Below are 25083 nucleotides of genomic sequence, written 5' to 3' on the forward strand. Positions count from 1 at the left end.
TCATTATAAACAGTGCTATCTGGAAATTCAAGGAAGTCATCAACCATAGTCTATATCAAGCTGCAAATGGTATGTTAAGAGTGTTTTCAGAGGAAGAAAACAGAAAAGCAGCACCTTTGGCTTTCTGTAAAAATTCAAGTGTGACTCATTCATTGATTTTAAAACATGTATTTGAAACCAGCTCCTACTCTTGTCTGCTTTTGTTCTTTTTCACTAGGCAATTCTATTTTGCAGTGTTGTGCACAGATTTTCTCTTCTTGCCAAAATGTGTGGGGCCTTCATGCTAAGTTATGTAACTTAACCCTTTAGGTCCTTGTGCTATGACATGCAGTATGAGGGGTGATGAAATATTCTCATTATTTTTACAGCATTAGTTTGGTAAAATAATTCTATTTTTAGAAATGTTTCTCAAACATAATTTCTCATTCTTTACCTAGACTAAAATATTGTGAATTCATACAATATGCAAAAGTTACACAAAATTGTGCACCCTAATTAACAGCACTATTCTTGAGCAACCTATTCCTGTGACCTGTGTTAATGGATTTTCTTCTTTGGATATGGCTGGCTTGCTTTAATATTTCATAGGATACTTTTAAAAATTCTTGCTCAAAACCACATCAAAACCAGAAAAGATACTCAAGGCATGCACCTATTTGGAACAAGAGGTTTTTTTATTGCTGAAGCTTCTACAACTCTAGCAAGTTATTGGGAAGAGGTTCACAAGGTCATGGAGAACTACTATCCAGCTCACCCATTTTAAAAGTTAGGAAAGTCAGTTTTATTATTTCCAGGGCAGGATGCTTTCCTGTTGCACACACTTCCAACGCTGCCATGTTTTTATCCAACTCAAGAAAAACTGCCAGAGAAGACTCAGAACATATAATCTGAGTTATATAGGTTGTCTGCAGAATTCCCCACCCTTTTTTCTTTTCTCCCCCGAACGCCTCACCTCAATCTGTAACATTTGGTTAGACTGAAGGAGGAGAGAGCACTGTCCATAGGGGTAGAAATGGCTATCCAAGAACTATGCTCGGTATCTGAAGTGGAAACAAGAGGCGGACTGACTTGACTACCTGGTAAACTATTACTTTTGTGGGGAGAAAAAGCAAAAAGGAAGCATTCTTCCCAATGCCGAACGCTATACTGCCTTTCATTTTCCAGATTAACTGCATTCTACTGGGCAACCAGATGCCTTTAGAGAAAATGCAGACTGGCCATATTCCTATAGAATTACTATTTCACTAATTTTCAACAACATTTTCATTAGCAATGAATTGTGGTTTCAGGATATAATTTTCTGCTAAAACTAAGGACTCAGATGACAATGACCCCAAAGAGCTAGATGATTAACATGTCCTCCTAGGCCAAGGGAGACTCAGACTGAAGACTCTGCTATCCCTGAAGTTGACATCCCGCACCTTAAAGCAGTTCCCTAACTATTGCTTTTTTCTCAGATGCAATTCCCCGTCATTATTCTCCCCACCCACGAAAATCCAAAATGGCCTAGTTTGTTCTGACATGGAATAACAACGAAATATTAAAAACTTTGAGTTTTTTACGAAATCTAACTCCTGTGCTTCCAACAGTCCTACATTGTGCATTTAAGTATTTCACACTCATTTGTTTAAAGATTTCAAACAAAATTCTCTTATCTGCACTACCCACTTGATCCCAGTTGTATTTAAAGATGACAGTATAACTTTTAAATTTTACAATTTAGGCACTAAATTTTGTTTACTATCTCTTGCCATTGCTCTGGCTGAGGCTTGTCTTTGTATTTGCGCAGAGGCTCCTCTTTGTGCGGCTCTTTTTTATGTGCATCGAGATGATGCAAAAGAACCAAAAGATTCTCAGGGCAACCTTCGGTCTGTATTAGTCTTCAGACTATCTTTGGGTATTGGCTTTTATCTTAAGGACTGATGACAGGATGATCTTTCCTTGCTGGATGGTGCACATGGTTCTCTTCATTACTTTATTATAATTTCTAAAGGTATGCCTTCACAGGAAAATAAAGGGCATACTAGTAACATATTCAGGTAAGAATAAGTGGTGAGGATAAAGCACTGGTTAACCAAAACATGAATTATCCACAGGCCTGGATTCTATGAGAAATGCTTTGGTTACTACAAGTGCTTAAGTCCAAAGTGCTGTATTTTGCCTACTAACATCATGTTAACATGGGCATGTTAGCACAGTTTCATTTTTTCGGCATATGCTGAGATAATTGCCTTCTGCAACAAGTTACTTGACCTACCTATTGCCTTTTCTGTACCGATTTCCAACATGATCTTTCTAGACTAAGTTCTGCGTCATTGAAAGAAACAAAATGATGCACTAAATTAAACAGCACTGGTTAACCTGAACAGCTGATGTGATTTAAGTATAAAGAAAGCAAAGGAGAAGTAAACACTTGATATATGGCACTTTAAATTCCTTACTAGAGTAGAACTTCTCCATTCATTGTTCAGCTTTTATAGTCAATAGCTATTGACCACAAAAGTAAAGGAAAAAAAAAAGACAAAGACAGCCTTCCAAACACCTGTATATATTCCTACTAAATTCATCACAGGTTTCAGAAGATATTTACTCTATTCAAATCCACTGGTCTCTAAGCCTACTTATGTTTAATACTACCAGATGTTTTTTTTTTAAGGGTATGTGACAAAAGTCAAAATGGAAGCTTTCTTGCTTGTTTCTTTCCCAGATGAAGATAATTCCCTGTACTTCATATGGGAAGCACATCACCTGCATCAAGGAGCAACATAATGACAAATCTGCATTCCACCCTCACAGCCATCCAGTACTACTCATTATCATCTCAGCACATAATTATGCTGCAGGAGAGTAAAACTCGGATGAACACTTTTGACACCTCAACCAATCCTTCATTCTGTTTATAGAGGGCTTTTACATTATGTATATGTTAAAATCTTAAGTCTAAGGTAAGACTAAAATACTATTCGTGACAGTCGGGAAAAAGGATAAAATCGAAAGTTCACCATACTATAATTTTCAACCTAGTACACAACAAGAAGCGGCACAAAATGAAATATACGTTTTTTCAATCAATGAACCAGAAAGCTTTTTGGAGAAACTCAACAATGAGCAACAGATATCTATCATTTAAGAATGTGAAAGGGTGAGTAGCCTACTTCAAAACAGAAGAAGAGCAGCTCCTAGGGTTAAGCAGGATTTGCTTGCTGCCTGGCAGTAAGATATCTACCCTGATGCTTCAAGAATTGTCTACGTTTATTCGCATAGAGCAAATCCTTTAAGTTAGTAAACCATTGCAATACAACTGGTATGTCAACAATAGGTGAGGCAATCCCTCTCTCCATCAGAATATATTGTAGCTTTCTAAATTAGCTTCAGATGTGTTTTCTTCTGTCACCTAACTTGGAACTTACAGGTTTCTTCTTACAATACTTTTTTCGCTATGCAAGATAGAATTCGTAGGAAAGTCTTCAGATGTCTGAGTCAGCCCCCAAAAGCTTTATCTAAAAATCCAGTAGATTGTATCTCTTCTTAATTTGTGGGACCAACAGTGGATGGTAACCTTTCTTAGAAAGGCCTGTTCATCTGGCATTAAGTCCTCAACAAGCCCTCTACTGACAGACAAGCTAGGATTTGTATTCCATTAAAATCTGCTTTATATGTAATGCTTTGTTTAAGTCAAACAAAAATAATTACTGGAAATCAAGTAGCAATACCAGTTACTAAATTCAGGATTAATTTGGTCCTGGACATTCAGATGAGAATTATTACTTTGTTTGGAAAGATTTTGTATTTGCTTAGTCTTAGCCATTGCTAGATACTTATTTATTTTAACAGCAAGGCCAGATTTTGGTGGTTCCCCTACTACATGCACAATAGCTCAAAGTTGCTTTCATTGTAATTACTGCCCAACTAATTGATGACACTGGATGAAACACTACAGAGGAACTGTAATTGGTTTGGACCATGTCTTATATTATCTCTCTCATTTTTTTGGTGAAGTGTGAGAATCCCAAATAAACCCAGGCATCCTGGATGATCTGTGAAGTTCTCCTTAGAAAGACTGATCTTTTAGCAAGCCTTAGCAAGACTTTTTCTGGAGATCATGAAGATTTCTTATTCTGATGACTAGCGGGATTTTTTTTTTTTCCCTGGATACAATCACTATGATTTATGTTCCTTTACTGCACAGGTAAAATTCTTTAAATTCTGCCTCCAGAGACCAATATGGTTACGGAAAAGAATACTGCCTGGTACCATAATGGCATGGGAGAGAAACTAAAACAGGTGGATGCCCCACAGCAGTGCTCATAGCAAAGCAACTAAGAATAGTAATAGTGGAGCAGCACATCTGCTGTTGACTTTGCTGTAACACAACCTTTCTAATGCTATCTTCAAATCTACACTCGTGCCTAGTTACCCTGTAACTTAGTTTGCATCCTTCTTTTCTATTTTTTTTTTTTCTTTGCTTCATGAGATAGGTTTCTTCCTGAAGTATAATTGTGGTATCAGCCTAAAGGGCTGAAACTGCATCTCGAACTGCAGTAGGCAGTATGTCTATCTGATTGATCATCATAAAGCAGAGTGGCAGCGGGAGGCAAAGTCATTGGCACTGAATGTTCTAAGAAGGCCTTTTTTGTACTGAGATTAAGCGATCATGAAATATTTACGCTCACTTCTGCATGCGCTTTATTGTCTGTTGGATATGTGCTTAGAAAGAGTTTGCTTAACCAATATAATACTGCTACCAGTGTTATGATGCAGAAACTAGTGAGTTCATGCCAACAGTTAATTTTTGCTCTTAAATAAAGCTTTTTACACTTATGCCTTGTCAATTATCTTTGTGTGCATTATTTTTGTACAACCATATCGTATATATTTACATGATCTGGCTGTACTTACTGCATGCAGTTCTATGAGAATTTCATTTGATGCAATATAATTCACTTTGAAACCCTCAATACGTAAACTAAAGTAGTAATAATGATATTATGTGGGACTTTTCCAATTGATTCATCTTTTCATTGAAATGTAAAAGAAGTCCTCTACTACTATAAATGGAAGAAAATGTCCTAAAATACAGATATATGAAGACTTCCCTCAAACCTTGTCCTTTCTTAAGCTGAAAGCACAACCTGCTTAATTTGCCACTGCAAACACAGGCCACTGCAGAAACTGCAGGATGGTTTTGCAATAATTATTTTGTGCTTTAACATGAATTAGATATAAGAGTCAAAGAAATTAACACTAGAATACCATTTAATCTAGGACATTAATCATTGTTAACTCATCTAATTTTACAATTAAACTGTTATTCAATCTGTCAACCCTTCAGAGTATCCAATCTCTTTGTTCAATCTTAGCGTAATAAAAAATATAATAACAAACTAGAGAAATAAAAAAATAAAATAATAAACTAGAGAAAAGTTTATTATCAGGAAGCATGTCACTGAACTGTTAATGTAATCAATTCCATTTTATTTTCAAACCATTCTTGTGCTTTACTTTACAAAGTACAAAATTAGGTATGATTAGTTAAGTTTGGTTAGACCGTATGCAATTCGCAGTGCTACCAGGAACGTGAAACAATGTTATTCTGCAAAATATTATCTTAGGGTCTAAAAACAAGCTAGAAATACGGCAAACAAAGAAGACTGAAGAATGCTAAGGCACAAAGCCTTTATCTCTGTATTGCTGGTTCCATTTCAGCTGATATTAATAGCAGCTGAATAATTACCACAGGGATACACAGCGGCTGACTTGCAAGTGAATGAATATGCAGCCTCACAAAATTTCTAGCTACAGAAATTCCTGTGCTAAGGCTGCTACTGTATATGACACCAACTTGAATGACCAGAGCACCGAAGTATGGCACAGCCAGGACCCTAGTACACCTCGCTATACCTAACGGTTCTCTTTCAGATCAGCAGTGAAATGAGATAGCCAGGTAATGCGAAGTCTGTTCACTGACGCCCTTCAGAAGATAAAGAAATCCACTCCCTTGAGCTAAAACTTCACAAGATGTAAACTACCCAGAGAAGAGATTTCTCCTCACCTGGCAGCGCCTGCCAGCATGCAGCCTGGCACACCAGGCTGGGGCTAATGACACCACGGTTTGCAGAGGACTAACCGATGAAGAAAAAATAGATTTTTCACATTGATACGATAAACGCAATAATGAGTATACTTTTCCACAAAACCAGCATACAACCTTTGCACTACTGGACAGCAACCAAAATTAATGAGTCGTGCCACACGTACTGAAATGCCTGTCACAGTTGGTCAAGAAGTGTGTAACCACATTTTATTTTAAAGGACAGTTTCTGACATGGAACAAGGACAGTATAACAGACTAGGGCACCTGACCTCCCAGCAGAACAAGTATCTCTAGTGTTTAAAAAACAAAAGGACTATTTGTGAACATCAAAAGTTGAAATCAACTGTATGAACATACAAAGAGTAAGTAAGAATTGTTTCTACCTTGCCCCAGAAGGTTATAGAAGGATGCAAAGTATAAAATACTGTATTTTTAAAGAAGTAAACTGTATAACTTGTTCAGGTTAGGGGACACTGCCACTAAGTACAAGCCTTTCGTATTGATACTTTTCACCAGGAACACCATAATATATTTTGAGGGAAGTTCCCAGCCTTCCTTCTACCATTTGTATATTTTTTGAGTGACATCAAGGCTGACAGAGGGATATTTATTGTTGGCAAATCCAACAAACTTCAGCAAAACAATAAACTTCAACAAAAAGCTCACATGAATTCTGCACTTGGGTTATGTTTAGCAATTATTAATAACCTATTATGTTTAAGAAATGCTGTTTCTAGTTCAGGAAATGTTAAATACAGGAAAAGATCCAGCATCTGAGACTGTCAGCTGGCTCACTACTGGAAATTACTATTCTGAAGAGTTCAGACATCATTAAAGGTGAGAATAATACAACACCGTCATGTTCCTTTCCCTTTCTTTTTCACCTGTCCTCTATATTAAATCAGAAATCAGAGAAGGATATGACCTCACAGGCAACCTACTTTCCTCTTCTGCCAATGCAGACTCATTCTGTATGATACTATCCATTTCTGAGGGCTTTTCAAAGCCTGTCTTTAAAATATTCTGATGGTTTTTCCTTTGTTAATTTTGATATATTATTTTACAGTCTAACAGCTCCCTGTTAGTAAGGTTTTCCTGATAGTCAGCCTGAAGCTCTCTCTCATAATTCATTCCCTTAACTGTAAATTTCTTTATTCAGATTCAGCTCTATTTATGCCACACCAGACTGCACCGTTCTTCTGTTATTATAATGTTATGTTTTGAGTTAAAGTCTAATTTTTTCTTTCAATTATTTCTCTTACTGAAAGGCAAAATCTTATACTGAAGTGAATACCTACAGTACAAATTATTTTTGCCTCAAAATACCTGTTTGCAAATTTCTGAGGTTTATCTTATTTTCTGTGTGTTTTCATAAGCCTTCATAAAAAAGAAAGAGTCTTTTTGTTTTCCTTGATATTTATACTGCCTACTTATTCATCACTACCCCTGAAGTTTATTAAGGATCCTTGCTTTCTCTTCCAGACTAGTGAAGATATTAAGAAAATACACAACTCTACACTATGCAAAAAAATACTGTAATAGGACAATCTGTCCTCTTCATACTCTTAATACCTTGAGTTTACTTGGCTTATTCTTCCTCTCCCTGTAACCCCTTCCTATCAAAACTATTTAAATAAGTTTTGTAGAATTACATTTATCTTCCTAATACAAGTTATTTGTAAGTGTGGGACTACTACTTAGTCTTAGTTCAACTCTTCTCTTGAGAGTATACTACATCTCAGCATTTTTCCATTTTACTATAGCATCAAATTAGACTTTAATGTTAAGTATTGCAGTTATGGCCTGATATTTACACAGTCACCTTTTCCCTCCCTTTCTACATTTTCTATTGAGTTGTTAAATGTAATTCACAATTACATTTGGAAATTCACACCTATAAATGAAACCTTTTTTTTTTTCATTTAAGGCAAAGCCAACCGTAATTTAAATCATTGCAAAAAGTAAAAAAAAATTAAAAGTGTCATTTTTCTGTCACTGCAACTGCACATATAGCTTGCCAACTCTTTAAGGTATGATCAAAACGAATCAAATGTCTAGAATTCCAGACGATGAAGGCAAAATGCTTCCTCAAAACTACAGTCAATTCACAGTTACTCATGGTTCATCTAAGCTGCATGCTCTGTATTGACCCAGACTGACTATAGCAGCCGTAACTGGTTTGGATGCCATGCTGTGCAAACACGTGGACAAGCCCACGACACCCGAAGTCACACCTGGCCCAATAAGCCCCCCTGGAAAGGGGGCACACGATACACAACCAGCTGAATGCATCTGAGACAGCTTAATGGAAAAAGGACTACCTGGGCTGACTCTGCATACAGACACTTTATTATCTCCATGCCTTAACTTTTAACATGCCTCACCACACTTGTATTACCAGTATCCAAAACACCATTATTGCAGTAGGGGAAAGTTCACTGATACTGAATTGGTGATAAAATCAAGTAAAAAAACCATTCAATGCTAATGATTTTCCCCTTCCCCCTTTCTTTATGTCCTGTTATCATCCCATTTCTTCTTATAGGAAAACCACAGGTAGGGTATGTACCCGATTCAAGTACATACTTCATCACTGCACTGGGACTCTTCATCAAGTTCTCTAATATGTAGCTGAACGGACTTTATCTGTACTGGGAATGCCACTGTCACAAATACAACAGTGGGGTGTCATTTACTGTAATGCTGCCAACTGAATAAGTTCTAAGAGACAAGCAGTACTTCTTTTGAGCCCCATTCCTCCAATCCTAAATTTAAGGAAAAAAATGTCCTAATATAATGAAATAAAAATAGAAGGAGTTAAATTAAATAATGCTTAACAAACACTTACAGTCCATAAATCTGTGGAGCAATTTCCAGTCGGTTCAGATGCATGTACAGCTCAATATCATGTTTCTTCAGCAGATGATCCTGAATTTGATTTACCTTTGCTACAATAGCAATAGATGGGCCTAAGTCCTGTGGCCTTGCAAATGGCATAGGTGGAATCATCACATCTTTCTCCTGCAGACACAGAAAACAGGAAAAAAAAGAACATCCCATGAAGCCTTACTGCCTAAAGGGATTGTCTACAAAAGATTTGTTTTGTTGTAATCATTGGCTTCCAAAGAAACATAAAAATATTAGTAAGTTGTTTCTTTTCCAGGAAAAGAGGAATATCAAGTATCCACTTCTGCGGAAGGTATTGTGGGATTTCCCTTCGCAGGCAGGCCAAGGTTCATCCCCTCATTCTGCATGTCAATTTTTACGTGCATGCTTTACTTTTCATGCTCTGACAAAGTGTTGACAGCTTTATTTTAGCTTTAATATCAGCAGACTGAGTCAGTCCAGAGCAAAGCAGATGAATGGTATCTTAGTAGAGAATATATGCCCTCAGAGGATAATAAATTGCATACCAAATAGGAAATAACTTATTTTCAAACAATCCTTTCTAAACAGGCTTCCTTTGCGCAGAAAATCTGGTGGCTATACCTCAAAATCTACACAACTTTGAAAAAGCATCAGAAAACTTTTAAAACAAAAAGGAAATAGAACAGTGAGATGAACCTGATGGTTAGAAGGTAGTTGGTTGGACCTAAAGGTTGAGCAAACTGTGCCATGATCTAGAACATGACACACACCAAGTGAAAACAGAGGAAGAAAACTACTGGAGTATTAGCATCCTTGGACCTGATACTGCTTTAAATTTGTTCTTCTTGCAAAACAGTGAAGTATTATTGAAAAGGAGACAGAAGGCTAGAAAGAAATGCAGCAAGTAATGAACTCCACTGAATAGGAAACATGTAAAAAGGAGGATGAGAAATAAAAAAGAACAAGTCAAACCTATCGAACGAAAGATTGGGGAAAGGGAAATGGAGAATTAAGCTGTCAGGAACAATGTTAAAGATATAAAAGAGGGAAAATTGAAACAGTAAGAAGAGAAGATTTTGCAATGACTTTGTTGCAATCTGTCATCATGGCTCTCTGACCTGAAAGCTTCACTTTAAAAAATAGTTATTGTTTTTCTACCCTTTTGCTCAGTATATTGATAGAGAAGCATTATCAAGGTCAAAGTGTTAATACTTTCAGAAGATTTCATTACAGCTTAAACTGTTGAAAGTCAAACTCACTTGGTTCAATACAGTGAAAAGCACATTATTTTTAACATTTGATAAGAAAGAAAGTTTTTTTTTGTCATATAAGCTATCCCCTCAGGGATTACAGTCCCTCTTCAACCCCACTCTCTCTGTATCAGCATTTTAAGTGGAAGGAAGAGAAGTACCCGTGTTTCACAATCATTTACAACATGGTTTAACATTCAAGTGGGTGGCGAACATTTAATAGTTTCTACCAAAAAGCCTATTTTTCATGTTGATCTCCTTTGCTTGAAATATTTTTTCTTAATTATTCCATTTCTGTACTGCAGAAAATATTGTATGATGCTGAGCAGTGATTTCAGGTAAAATGTTTCTATTTAAGGATCTGATCAATTATAAATTGTATCTTAAAATCTGCTTAATTGTTGCTTTGCTATGGCAATTGCAGCAAAGGGACTGATCTGTCTATTACAGTGCGGTGATTTTGCCATGCTATTGTGGTACCAAGTCATATTCATTTAAGATGGCCTAGCAAATTGCTTGACAAAAGCTCCCTCAGACTGTCCAATAAAGCTCACTGAAATGGCATCCTTTCATTCAAAATCTTTCCTGTTCTACCAAATAGAAATTTAAAATAAAACATCTAGCATCTTAGGGGCCAATAAGAAATGGTGCCACTTACTTAAATACTAAAGTTCTTCACACCTGCAGGTACGTTGAGAAAGGATATTTCTCTTACCCCCTTTTTTAATTATTCTATTTACTTCTTTATTACCAAATTGGGCAGCCTTCTTTTTACCCTGATTTTGTTTCTCCATTGTATGGCTATTTCTTATTGTTGTTTCAGACCCATTTCACTATCTTCTTGGTCACATGCTAGAATGCAAAATACTGAAAAGGGGTATCCACTAATCTCCTTCTAATCTATATAGAAAAACACTCCTGAAGTATGATATGATAACATTGCCTTAACATTAAATGCCAGTCTGTAGTAATTTTTTGCATAAACATATCAATTTACCTTTGAAACTAATCATAAAAGTCTGTAACTGTACGTATTCATAGACTGTGCACGTTCCATCAGTTGGCACACATCTGGGGTATGAAGTTTATTCCGGTTTATTCAAGTTGAGTTTAAATTCAGCTTCACCACTGCATGCACTCGTAACTCTGATGACTCGAAAGCTTTTCTCGATTATAGGCATAGATTCTTGTACAGAAATCTCAACATTAGAATCTTTCTACTTAGTTGGACTTGGACTGTGAGAAGACTAGCTAGTTACCCAGATTAGCCTTTACATCATTAGTTGTCCGTGGGTTTTAAAGCCATCTTTACAAAACTAGAAGACAGACTCTTAAACACTGGCTCAAGTGTCAAAAGATTCTGAATATCAAAACTAATGCAAGCTTCCTCTTACGGAGGAGTGTCAAAACTGGAGTTATTTGTCACTTGCAGCATTTGTGCACCTTGGCATAATGCAGTACTGACACACTGCTGACTGTCAGACTGACTGACTATCATCACGGCTAAGCACATAAAATAATATATGCCGGCTTGCTATTTTTAAAAGCGTGAGGTAAGTAAATGGTATCCATCAAAACGCAGTTCATCGGCATCTCAGAAATTATTAACGCTATTAACAGAAATCTTCAAAGCATGACAGAATCTGTGGGGACAGCAGTTGCAATCAATAATCAATGCCTTGACTGTCCATGCCTCCTGATTTGGTGCACTCCGCCAAGAAGCTCAGAGGATGACTAGAGTGCATATGATATGTCTGTTGTCTCCTCACACACAATTTGGTTGAGAAAATGGCAATACATTTAGTCAGTTGAAATCGCTCCAAAAATCCCATCAGCTGGTGTGAACGAAACAGCCCAAACAGAAAGATGCTCAAATAAACTAATACAACCAAGCCGCCAAAATGTTTAACTAGAAATGACTCACAGCGCCTGTGCCTAAAGCACAGAAGCCAAGTGGACAACAGGATATGGTGCCCCTGCCCGTACTCGCTATGTGTTAAGCTGCCTCATGAGACAAAACATCCGTTTTCTTTTTGTGAGCTTCTAAGTCTTGGAAGACATTTGAGTGCATGGGTTTAATCATCGACTGCTAACACGAAATATAAATGATCAACCCCAAAGGGATGTGGTTCACAATAAAAAGACAAGAAGAGGGATGTCTTAGAGATGGGCTATACTGTTTACAGGAGAGCATCAGGTTCACCTCTAAGAACAGTTTAAATATGGATATCAGTGAAAGGCAGCTAAAAAATTCAGATCAAGTATTAGGAACAGAGTCACCAAATCCTGCCACAAAACATTACCTGCCACAACATGAACTGGAATGGCTGGCAGTCGATACTAATACAATTTATATATTCATGCATTTAGGAAACAAATGCTACGGCAGTCAAGGGAGGCTAGGACATAGTACAAGCATAAACCGTGGACAGATTTCTCTCATTAACCACTAGGGAATGGAGTAGCTGGAGAAGCTCCTCTAATGGCAATTGGGAGTAATGGAACCAACTGTTAGAGGCTATAAAATGTAACATGTCTCTCAGAGCACATGCTTTCATTGCTTCCTTTGTGAAGATTCAGACTTTATTACGTAGCTAACCCTCAAAGTCATGATTGTAAAAGGCATATGTACAAGAAAGAATTATTAAAGATTATACATGTTTGCAAAGAACAAGAACAAACAACTAGATATTAATCCATGCGCTTTGCATTGTTAATTTTTTATGCCACGAAAGGACTGGAAAGGGCAATGTAAACTTTCACCTTCTACCCAAGCACTGAAAATCTGTAAGCAGACCTAGTTATTTCCCAGAATAAAATTCAAGCTCAGATTTTACCACCTCTGTCACAGAAATTGGAACAAATACATTTTAATACACTGAATTCTGAAAAGCTACACTCAGAGAAACATGTCTCACAGCTTTGTTGTTGGAATAAAAGTGACTATGTAATAAGTTCATAAAATTTGTATCTCATATGCTTTATCCTTAGTTACTGAGAATTATGTAAAAACCCAAATCCAAATAGTAATTTATAACTGTAGATAGCTTAGGCCAAGATGCCAATGTGTAATAAAATATATGCCAGATACATTTAGACATTTAAAGAAAACAGAAGCTTTTATGTGAGTCTTGGGGGAACATCTTTTTCTTCAACACACAGGCAAAACCACCTCTCAAACTGGTACTCCCTAATTACAGTTTGCAAATTCAGGTTTTGGTGCACACATGTGGACATCCAAAACCAACCAAATTCTTACTAATTTTTTGTTAACTCTAGATACTCACCCCATGGTCTATGTGAAAAATGCTGAAGTGAAATCAAGCTGGAACTAAGTTTGGAGGACAACTCTGAGGATATAATACACTGAATGTCTTGGCAATACATGTAATATGGCTATGTTTTGCTAGAGCCTTCTACACACACTCCATCACACAAATAATTTTTCAGAATTAAAAAAAGAGAGAAATGTAAGCAGGGAAAAAGGAAAAAAGTATTCAAAGGAAATCTTGAGCAACTGACTGAGGGAATTGTCCCTCATGCCATGCACGAAAAATGGTTACGGGCAAGGACTAGATGGTCCCTAGAAGGTCCCTGCAAAGAAGAGTTCTGTAGAACTAAACTCAGAACACAGAAAAAGCTTTCCTATAAAAAGAAGCAACATACTAAATACAGTGGTGTCTGCATAGCTACACAGGAGATCTGAATACCCTGAGATCAAGAAGAAAAGAAGTAAGGAAATGGAGTGATGAAGTTAGGGAAACCCTGACCTTTGATAGACAGTCTATGATTAAAGTTTTGGTTTCACAGCAAATTGTTTATATTGTAAACAGTTGAAAACAATTCAAGCCTCAATACGTTAAACACTGCCTATATGCATTTATTTAACATGACATTTGCACAGGTTTTGGGCATAGAGATGTGCCTGTGACAGGCATTCTTTCGAATGCTACACAAGAACATCACTCATACATAGGAGAATCTGTGTTTGCACATCTGGCTTTTGATTACCAAGTGATCTTTCAACAGATAGGAACTCTCAACTGGAACTTTCCACAAGTGCTTATGACCAAATTCTGAAGAACCTCTAAAAAATGTAAACTTGGTTGAGCCTGCTTTAACCAAGTTGTTTGAGAGAAGATGCCTTATTAGCTTCAAATTACTTCAATCATATTAAAAATCACATTTGCTTAAAAATACAATAAATACATTTTATAGTAATATTTACCTTCTGACTGTCATGTTCAAAAGTTGAAAACCAATGTTCTGCAGTTTTCATAAGACGTGTGAACATTGCACTGAAGGGGAAAAACACAGAAACTTGGTGTTAAATAATGTATTATAAATAAGAGCAAATTAAATGTAAAGCAAGTTGTTAAAACTTACTAGGCATCATGTTCCAGATATTCAGGATTCAAAAGAACTTTCATTTCCTCGCTGAAAAAGGCAACAGTGAACAATCCAAATGTGAATGTTTATTTTTGGTCAGCGTTCTGCATGTACTATTATGTATTTATAAGCCAACTTTCATATAAAGTGCAAATGAGAAAACTAGCCTTTTTAATTAAAAAGAGCAACTGCATTGAACAAATGAAGTCTTTCCTTTTTATAAAGATCAAAAACAAATTAGCTGCCTTGTCTGCACTACAATGAAGTAACCATCTAATTATTCCAAATAACAAATTACTGAATGTCACAATGTATTATTTGAATATGCTTGATCTAGAATAATTGATTGCTGCACAATCTATCACTGTTTGTCCCAAACAAAAAAAATATGGTTACTGGTCAAATATGCAGTATCAAAACATTAATTTATTTTGTTTTAATAGCCTGTATTTTTATTGTACTTTAACAGCAATTAATCAGTGACAGCACCTCTTTTCCATCTACTTTGCTGCTTAGCTCTACTTTTTCAGTGGGGATGGAACAGAATGCTGTGCATAACACATGGTTATTTTAAGTTACTTAGCACCGAAGAGCATCTTCTAGGTAATTTCAGGATATCTAAGGACAGACATTGAATAAAAACACACACTTATAAATAATCTCCATCCTTATGCTTAACTGCCTTTGGACAATCATGTTGAGGGATGCTAACAGAGGTTATATAGTACACATAATTAAACTGGCTTTTATTCACTGCTGGACTCCAAAAGAGAGTGTAAAAAGACAAATTAAAAGAAATGACCTAAATATCACAAGTGACACAAGAAGGCAACTAGTTTCTTTTTTTTTTTTTTAAAAAAAGCTTTACATATAGGGCAAGAAAAAAAGCATCTGAATTTGGCTGACAGACAATCATGTGTGATGTGATATTTTATACATATGTGTATGATTACATGCACACATACACGCACAGTTTGAGTGAAATGGAGAATCAATAGCTAAACTTAATGTTACTACCACGTCAAAGGTTAGTCAGATATTGCAGCCACAACATTGCAGGTGATGAATGAAATATAAATCACAACAATTTGTCTACATTGATTTTTTTCTCTTTTAAGTTATGAGGAAAGGGAGTTGGTAACTTGTCCGTTCTATGATTGTAGTTCTCTAATCTGCCTCCTCGCTGTAATGACAAAACCTAAACCATTTCTGGCAACAAGAACGAGGTGAAACAGTAAGTAGGTATGTAAGCTTTTTGATTAGGGTTTTCCTTAGGTTTCTCGTCTTCCCTTTTTTTGCCAGCTAATATCTGTGAAGGCGCCAATATCTACGCTTTTAATCCCCCTTTGAGAAGCTGTAGTAGGGAAGATGAAATAAGGAAACTCCCATCAAAGCACAAGGATGCAACAATTTTTGATATCAATTTATCAGTTATAAACAAAGAATTAAGGAACACATGTTTGTAAGTTCTAGTCTAGCCAACTTACTTATTTTTTAAGAAAGTGGATTTTTTATACTATACAAAACAAAACACAATGCTTGCCTTGGTTGTGCAGCTTCACTGGCATGTGAAAAAGCTTGGTGGTCACAATGCAGGATAAAGACAATGGGAGCTAAAAGTTCATGCATACCCTAAACATAAAAGGAAGCAAAAGTATAGTAAGATTTTTCAGTCATATAATAGTTCCTAATCCATCAGGTAGCCAGCAATATTAGGTGCAGACCAACTAAAAGCATGAACATTTACGTTCTTAACAGAACAGTTTCATAATCAATGGCTTTTATCTTAAATTCTGATTAAATCCAAGTGTTTATTCTCCTACAATATACAGAAGCAAGTTATTCTCCCTTTTTTTAACACAACAGACAACAAATTGGCAATGGCAGGCAATCCTGCACCTGGCAGTTTACTCCAAGATCTATGTTCATAAATATGAATTTTATTTATGATAATTACAGTCATGATCCACAATACAATGATCTGCAATAGGGACAAACTGCAAAATTTAAAATTATTTTTTATTTGATAATGTTCCAAAACCATAGATAAAAGCGTAACAGTAGCCTTCAGAGCAGACAAGGGCAGCTATTTGGGAAATTAGAAAATGAAACTTCCATTCCTATGGACATAAGAAATAAAATGAGGTTTTTTTCTTTTTTTTTTTTTTTTTGAAGTTGTTATGTCAATATTAAAAATAAACTCATTATAACACAATGCATAGGAGACTTGGTACTGTTCCATTACAGACTATTACTTATATATGCAATCTATATTAAGATACAGAAAAAATACAGAAACATGCAGGACTCAGAACAGAAAAAATTGGTGGATAGTCGAGGACTTCAGCCAGCATTAGAAGCATGGCTGGGCCACCCAGGCCAGCCATCGGTGCTTTTACCTGGAGCTCCCCAGGAACAAAAAAGCCGTCTTGATTTGCCTTGATTCACCTGGGGCTTGTCAATTTGTTATCAGCAGCAGAAGCAACCGCTTCAGAAAACAAGCAGTCCAGTTGGCAAGCTGCAACGCACTGGCAGGTAAAACTATAGCCCGCGGAATGAAACCTCATCTCCAGCAGATAGTCAGCCCCTTCCCTCGTATTAAATCAGGGAAAAGGAGGATTTGGGGTATCGGAACTGGGGAATTTGGTTCTGTCAGGGGAGTTGGGCTCCCAGTGGTGGACTAGGATGGCAGGTAGGAACTACGCAAGCTACAGGTTGGGGTGGGGGTCAGCCATACAAAAGAAGTGAGGAGAGCCCTTTGGTGATGGAAGGGATGTGGGATGAAGGGTTGAGACCTGTCTGGCTGCCTCTGGACACAAGGATCATTCCAAGGGGAAGGAAACTCCTGACCTCAGCCCAAAACCACCAACTACAGCCAGGGCTTGGTGCCAGGTGCCCAGGCTACCCCTGCCGGGTCTTGCTCTGGGTGGAGCCCTATCGTGCTGCCAGCAGTGCTCCGGTTCAAAGGTGCAGCTACTTCGCCCAGTGGAGCTTCAGTCCCAACTCCAGCTGAGTGCTCTGGGCAGACAGGGGTGCCAGGAAGACCATCTTGTCTATCCTGTTGGCAGAAAGAGCACTGGGGCTGGCCCATCAAACTCACAGCCATTTCAGGCTGCTGTTGGGAGTCAGATGATGGGTCCCCAGACAGGCGCTGTTCTACTTTTATGCCTGCAGTTCCAAGCTAGGAAGCCTCTCCACTTGCTTTTCCAGCCCTTTCAGTGATGGACAGATGTAAGCAATGAAAGAGTTACACGCTTGTGCAGCTACTCTGCTGCTTTGCTGGTATATCAGCTGATATTCCATATAGCATTTGAGACGTATTCAGTATCAGTGCGTCAGCTTATCAGCTTCATGTGTATCAAACGGCTCCATTAGCTACTAAAAGCCTTTAACTTTTATTGGAAATAATGGGGATTTTCCTTAAGTGGTCCAAACTGAGCACAGAAGTAGATGTGGAAGCCCTCTCTAGATCATTATCTATCTTGAGTGTGCTCGGATGCATGCTAGTGAATCTTATCTGCTCATAAGAGGAAATTCCAATACCTAGCAGTGTTGAATTAAAAAAAAGAGGTTTGGAAATTTCTCTGTGTGCTATCAATTGAGATCCTAGGAAATTTAATTTTAATTTCTTCAGGACTGAGATGACTGTTACAGTCTCAGCTGTAGGGTTGCAGCAATAGCAGTCGACTGGGCAAAGCTAAAGACAGCAAAACTACTGAAGTTTGGATGTTTTCTTTCTCTTCCTATTTCTGAACCTTTAGGGACTACTTCAAAAGATGAAGGCTAAATAGAAATTCAGTTAGGAAAAAAAAAAAAAGATTAAACCCAATGCAGCCACTTGATTTCAGGAGCTGAGGTAAAATTCCCAAACGCAACAATATGGGTTAGATTACAAATTGACAGCTTTAGATTTTTGAAAGTCTTATGGTCATACCAAGAGGGAAAGGAATAGGAGAGACAGGGAGATAGGTCCAGGATTAGGCAATAAATATAAGAAGCAAAAATATTTAAATAAACTGTAGATAACCTGGGTTGTACTTTCATACATACTCACAGCCCTTGGTTAATTAACAGCTCCACGTCTAACCTTTTATTGGCCCTGATATACTAACATGAAATAAGAGAAATGGAAATGCCAAAAACTTGACTATCTAATAAAACTACCACCTAAGCTGTAAACATATAAGCTGAAGAAAAAGAAAGAGGACATAAAATAAGAATTAGTTATAAAAGATAAAAGCACATCATACATTCTTCCAACATAATAATATATCAACTTTATAATAAAGTAGAATCATAACGTCGCTGCCCACATACAACAAAAACAAAACAGATGATGAAATATCAGGATTTCAAAAAGATACCTCTGATCTTTCAGTTACAAGAGTACTTCAAATGTTTAGAGATTTTTAGCTTGGCAAGAAAAGCCACCAGTGTAATATGCATACACATATTTTTTCAATGCTGCAGTTTACTAAAACTCTTTTGTGTTAATAAGCAAGTTGACAGAGCTCAGATAATTTTATGACACTTCCCAGCTAGAACAAAATATTGATTTCATAATACAGTCTATGATTTAGAAAGAAAACCAGAAATATAGCATTTCTACCATGAAAAGTGAATCAATGCATTTAAAAATTTTATTGACTTCTCTAAGGGCAATCAAATCATGAGCGAACAATAGTTAGCCTAGCGATTTAGCTTAATTGTCACTATTTCTTTTCAGTGTAACTAGGACCAAAATTTTGGCACCAGTCTTACAGAAGAATGCTAAGAGTAATTTTTACATACTCTTAAGTACAATATACTATTCTCTTTAGATTTATATTTACAGCTGCTGTTTAAAAATTCAACAATCCCAGTGAGGATTCTGTCTTTAAAATCTGTAATTCAGCTTCACAACATTCTACTCCATTTGACTAGGGACAGAAATTTCTTCTTCTCTCATCGAATAAAATGTTACTTCAAGCTGGTCAAAAACCCACAAACCCTACTATAAAGACAACTTTCATGCATATATGCATATTAAACAAACATTATTGATTGCTTCTTGTAAGACTATATGTTGATGCTATGTAATAGTTTCAATAAAATGTTGTAACCTTCAGATACACTTTATTTACATTTATAACCATGCAAATTGTCAAGGAACTGTAATTTTTTCCAAATATTTTGAAAGAGAGACATTGGGTCCTGTACAGGTGCTGACAGACAGAAGTATAAGTTTTCATTTATTGGCCAACTGTTATAATTCTAACAGCAAATGTAGTCTTGTCTGAGGTCATACAAATGAGAGAGAGGAATTCTCATAGAGAACAACAGGACCAGTCCCATGATGGATACTGAATATGAAGACAAACTCCTTAATTTGGGCTTTGTATTCAGGTCACCGTGGAGACAGCAGCTTGGAGGTAATCTGTTATTGATGAATTAATGGTAACCTTCATTATTTTCAAGAAAATATGCTAGGCTTTGATGTAGTGGAAATTATTATGGAAGTGGGGCTTGAGGCAATGGTAAAAACAGAACCAATAAAAATAGGAGGACAGGAAGATTGACTGCAATATAGGTATTTGCTAAAAGAGGGAAAAAAACATATCCTGTCGCCACCACAACCTCTATTTCCTATTAGCTAATTCAGAGAAGGGTACTGATGGATATGAAAGAAATGTTATCTAAAAAGAGAGGGACACGGGGACAAAAAAGCAGGATTGTTACTATAAGCTAACAGGAGCATTAATTAAAAAAAAAAAAACAAACCAAACAAAACCACCCTTTCAAAATGAGGTAAGAAAAAAGAAAAGTTCCTAATAAAAGTGACACATGTCCACAACAAGAGAGGAAAACCGCAATCATTTGCTATTTTGTGGACTTGGCACAGCACCATGAGACTTGGGTGATACACTGAACACACTTCAGAGAGACTAAATCAACAGTTTTTCATGATCCAAGTTTATTTCATTTCTGCACTTCACCTCTCCCCTCAGTCCTGTGGCAACCCCTTCCTGGAATTACTGCACTACTGATGCACACCAGTTGAAAACAGAGGCAAAGAAGTTTTCTTTGTCAACAGCCTGTAGGCTTGCAAAATTGAACCTATTCTTTTATCTGCCTATGTTCATTTAGCCCACCAAGCAGTCTTTATTAAAGCTGAGGCATCAGGCAGTCAAAGTTCATTAATACCATTTATATAATCTCTGCAGTTTCAATTAACTCAGCAAGACATTCTACTACATGATAACAGTCTCATTAATTCAATAAAATCCCATAACTATTAACAATATGGTCTATGTTAAACGGGGTGTCACCTAGTAGAAAATAATAGCTTTAACAGCTTGTGATGAAACTCAGGGCTTTTTTTTTTTTTTAAATTTGATCTGGCTAAATATTCCATCCTTATGTAGACAGGTATTATTTCTTGGTAAGGAATCAAGAGGATTTTAAATATGAGCAGAGGGTAATTAAGTCCTTTTAAGTCATATCAAAGAGTAAAATAATACTTCTTGTTCAAGAAATGATAGACTAAATTAGCTGGAATGTGTTCTTCCATTTTCCCATCATCAGTACTCTGGCCTATATTCACTAGAAATGGGAGGCTGAATACTGCTGAAGTGTTTTCTTTAGCAGTGCCCTTCAAAATACAGCTCACAAATCTCATTTTTTCTTTTTATCATGCAAGACTATTCCTTGCTTACAGACTGTCAAACATGAGAAATAACCAGCTGATGGAGATTTGATATGTTTGATAACTATATATTTGATTTTTGATATAATCTGTAAGACAGTTCTTCAGAAGTAACTGTTCCTTCAACTCGTATGTGTCAGTCTTTTCATGAAATGCCACTAATTTCCTGGCTTGAGGACAGGGTGGTCACAGACCATGCCTGAAAACATACAGTGTCTTTTAAAAATCTTCACATTTACTGAACCTCCGTATTTTTGTTATGAATTTTTTTTTTGTCTATGTGAGGTCTGCTGCTCTACAGTTTATCCTTTGTCCATGCACACGGTATTCCTCAGTCCGTCAGTCCCTATTCACCCTACAATTAATAGCCTGGAGAAACAAACACAAATATACTTATGTCCATAACTCTGAATATCGGTCTTGCTACGTTAATTTAGTATCAAGCTTATACTCACTTCAAAACCTGCAGAACAAATGTTAAATTAATTTAGCCTGCATCCCATACGGATGCATAGTTAGAGCAGCTTTAAGGCTTTCTTTACCGTTCTGTCAAAAAATGGTTTGAGCAGGCTCTCCCTCAGGTAACACTGTAGAAGTGGTATTTGTAGCACCCTCATCCTTCAGTCAAAAGGCATTTGTCAGCTGTATTGTATTTGGATGCTACAGGGTTAGATAAAGGATCTATTCGATAATGTACTGCATAACTTCAGCACTTTGACGAAGAACTTAAAATATTACATAAAACTTAAAATAGTAACTTTGCCTAAATTTCAGAAGTCACGATTTATGGTTTTTGTTTATTCAGTACCATTTTTAATCCTGCTGCATACTTTCTTTCTTTACCTAAGCACAGAAAACCTTTCTTTTTCTTTTTCTTTCTTAACCAACACTGAAGAAAACGATGTTGTTTATTAAGAAATTTGAAGTTAGACAACTTAGCAACCTTAAAGAAAACAATTTGAGGGACTGCCTTATGAGGAAAAAGCATATGTTATTCAATGAGCTTACTTTTCTTACTATCCAGCTGACAAGCAGCTCTTTGATTACTTTAGCATTATGATACAACTCTGGATACAACAGAACTACATTATTGTCAAACTGTATAGAAGATGTTGAGTCAATGAATGCCACCTGTACAGTATTTTCATTACCTGTTTATAAAGCAACTGCTCATTTTCTCTGGCGTAGCAGAACAGAACATCCGTAAGAATTTTCCTCACATCCTCTTGCTGGAAATACTGCATTTCAGGAAAGCTGAAAATGAAGAAATACAGCGAAAGTAAACAATATAGTGCACAGAATCTCAGTTGCTGGTCGTCTAGAAATGGTTTTCGGTAAGACAGCATCTCCCTTGTCTGCCTTCCCACCGCTCTGTGAATTGTGGGTGCTGCTAGAGTAAGAATACTTCTAAAGACTTGTTGTATTTGTTTTGCAACCAAAATTCTGAACCATGTTCTTTAATATACATCAGTCCGCTACATAGATATGATGATATCACCAGTTATATTTAAATAAGTAACACCTTTTAACATTATGGAAACTAGAGATCCGCAGGAATGAAACACAATGGCAGATTGTTTTAATCGTCAACTTCTTATACACTGCCAATCCACTGAAAATGAATGACTTGGAGAATCTAATCCAAATAAAACAATGTACCATATGAGTATGTTCCCAACTGCCTAAAGGATCAAGTTCCTTTCCTCCTCCACGTCATGAAAACAAGTCGAGCTGAAGCAGAATGAAAGGAGACAGAACGAGAGGCAGCGACTGAAGCAAAGATCTACCCTCTCCCTCCTGCACACAGGCTCTTATTGTCAAACCTAGCAGCCCAGAAGACCGTTCTGGTCCCAGGTGGCACAGCATCCCAATAGTAACTTAACTCCAAGACTGTGCTCCACTGATTGTCAGTCCTTCACCAATGAATCTAAAACTTGCTAGGAACACTGAGAAAAGGAGCATGATCAAAAACACCAAGCAGACATTTCTTCTCCCCTAAAAAAACCAAGTCAGTTAAAACTAAAACTGTTGCAAACAGTTATCTATTGATTAATTTGATTCAGGTACTGGAAAAACAAGCACTGAAGATCAAATCTCCATAGATAAAAAACATACTTTGTATGACATGCTCCCATTTTTTCAATCTGTGTTAGGTTGGCAACTATAACTGGCTCACCAGTCTGCCCTGCAGCTTCACGAACAGCGCTTAGCCCTGCTCTTCGTTTTTCTCAAGATGAGACTTGGGCAAAGGAAGAGTGCAAGAGCTGCAATATGTTAAAGAAGTTTGTAAGATTTCCAGTTCTAAACTGGAATAAACTGGAAGAAAGAAGAGTATGTCAGAAGAAGCATATACACAAGGGTTCAATATTTCATGAATATTTGAAAAATTATTAGCATTTTAATGATAAGATTATTAAAATATCTCACAACTGACACGAAAACCAGTATGCTAATTTTCTTGAGCTCTAAGCAAGCTCCAATATATCTTCTTAGCATCTTTTGTGATGCAACACAATTAGGTATTTCACTGTCTTTAGTAGCTGCCTCAAATAAACTTTAAAATTATGAAATCATTTGATACTCTGGCAGGGCAAATATCCTTTACGTGAAATAGAATGAAGTGGAACTAGTGAGAGAAGGGAAAAAAGCTTCTGGGAAAGTCCTGTTATCTGCGTATAATCCAGGAAAATGTAAATATTTACAATCTGTAACTATTCTGAAGCAACTCTCACCTGTGCATCCTGCTCCTTGACTGTTGGAAGCAGGAAATAAAGTGGTTATGCAGGATGCACTTTACTGAATAAGTGCACAAACAAAAGTGTTTTCATGCTTTCTGAAGAAGTAACTAGATGGCAAAAAATATTTCATTAAGCAACCACCCCAATCCACATCCAGCTATGTGGAGCAATAACAAATAAAATAAAAAAAGTATCTGGAAAGGTATAATACGAAAAAGAAAGGAAAAGGTAAAGTTGGACAAAGAAAAACAAGAATACTTAAAAAGACAGTAAGAGTAGGCCTCAGGCTAGATTGCTGAAAATTGTCAGTTTTAAAATGAAATCACATAGATTGCAGGTAAGTTTTCTTCAAGCAAATTTTGCTTTTTCTGCTTCCCAAGTCTGAGCTACAATGCTGAACTTCAGACCGGTTATATTAAGGCTGTTGTAAAGCCTGTCATGGAGAAACAATACAGGGAATTATAATAAATTACTTCAGATAAAACTGTTAGTGTTAATAATTACTGTGGTCATCTCACAGAGGTGATGACAGGTAAGCACAGGAACATAACTAATTGAGGCTAGAAAGGTGCTTTGAAATCCTTGGATGAAGGACCTGAATGAAGAGACAAGGCAGAGGAGACACCGTGGCTCAAACGCAGCTATGCTGAAGTCCTGAGAGAGGCTGTGGGATGAGGGTGTAACGTTTTCCTGGCACCTGGTGGGGGTAATGGTAGACCATCATTTGGAAACTTGTATGCACTTGTACTAATCATATTACTGTAAAGGAAGGACACAGCTGAGACCTGAAGTGCGTTACAGCAGATGGCAATCGACATAATTTAGGAGTTTGAAGAGATTATTTCTGAAGGACTGTTATTCAGGCCTGCCCTATGAAGTTTAGGAAGAGAAGACTAACAAAGAAAACTCAAAAATACATAGAGATATCTGTGAGGATCTAGTAATACCAGAGATTGTGACAGAAAGGATAATAACGAACTCAGGAATAAGCTGGCTGAAGTATTAATTATAGTAAATGTAAATACAAGAGATCATGAGGGAACCATCAGTTCAGGATGG

At 36.8% G+C, this 25083-nt stretch overlaps 1 protein-coding gene across 1 annotated transcript in view; it reads right to left on the reverse strand.

Moving 5' to 3' along the window:
* Positions 1-8942: 8942 nt before the first annotated feature.
* LOC104080646 (TBC1 domain family member 5-like) overlaps positions 8943-25083 on the reverse strand; it is a gene marked incomplete at its 3' end in the record, with an annotated part of 69218 nt that continues 53077 nt past the window's right edge. The window contains exons 7-11 of the mRNA XM_009583120.1: positions 22438-22540; positions 16145-16233; positions 14599-14649; positions 14441-14510; positions 8943-9115 (exon numbers count right to left, since the gene is read on the reverse strand). Coding sequence (XP_009581415.1) covers positions 8943-9115; positions 14441-14510; positions 14599-14649; positions 16145-16233; positions 22438-22540 — 486 coding nt within the window. The remainder of the gene's footprint in view (positions 9116-14440; positions 14511-14598; positions 14650-16144; positions 16234-22437; positions 22541-25083) is intronic.

Source organism: Fulmarus glacialis, unplaced genomic scaffold (genome assembly GCF_000690835.1).
Source record: "Fulmarus glacialis isolate BGI_N327 unplaced genomic scaffold, ASM69083v1 scaffold2278, whole genome shotgun sequence".
NCBI lineage: Eukaryota > Metazoa > Chordata > Aves > Procellariiformes > Procellariidae > Fulmarus > Fulmarus glacialis.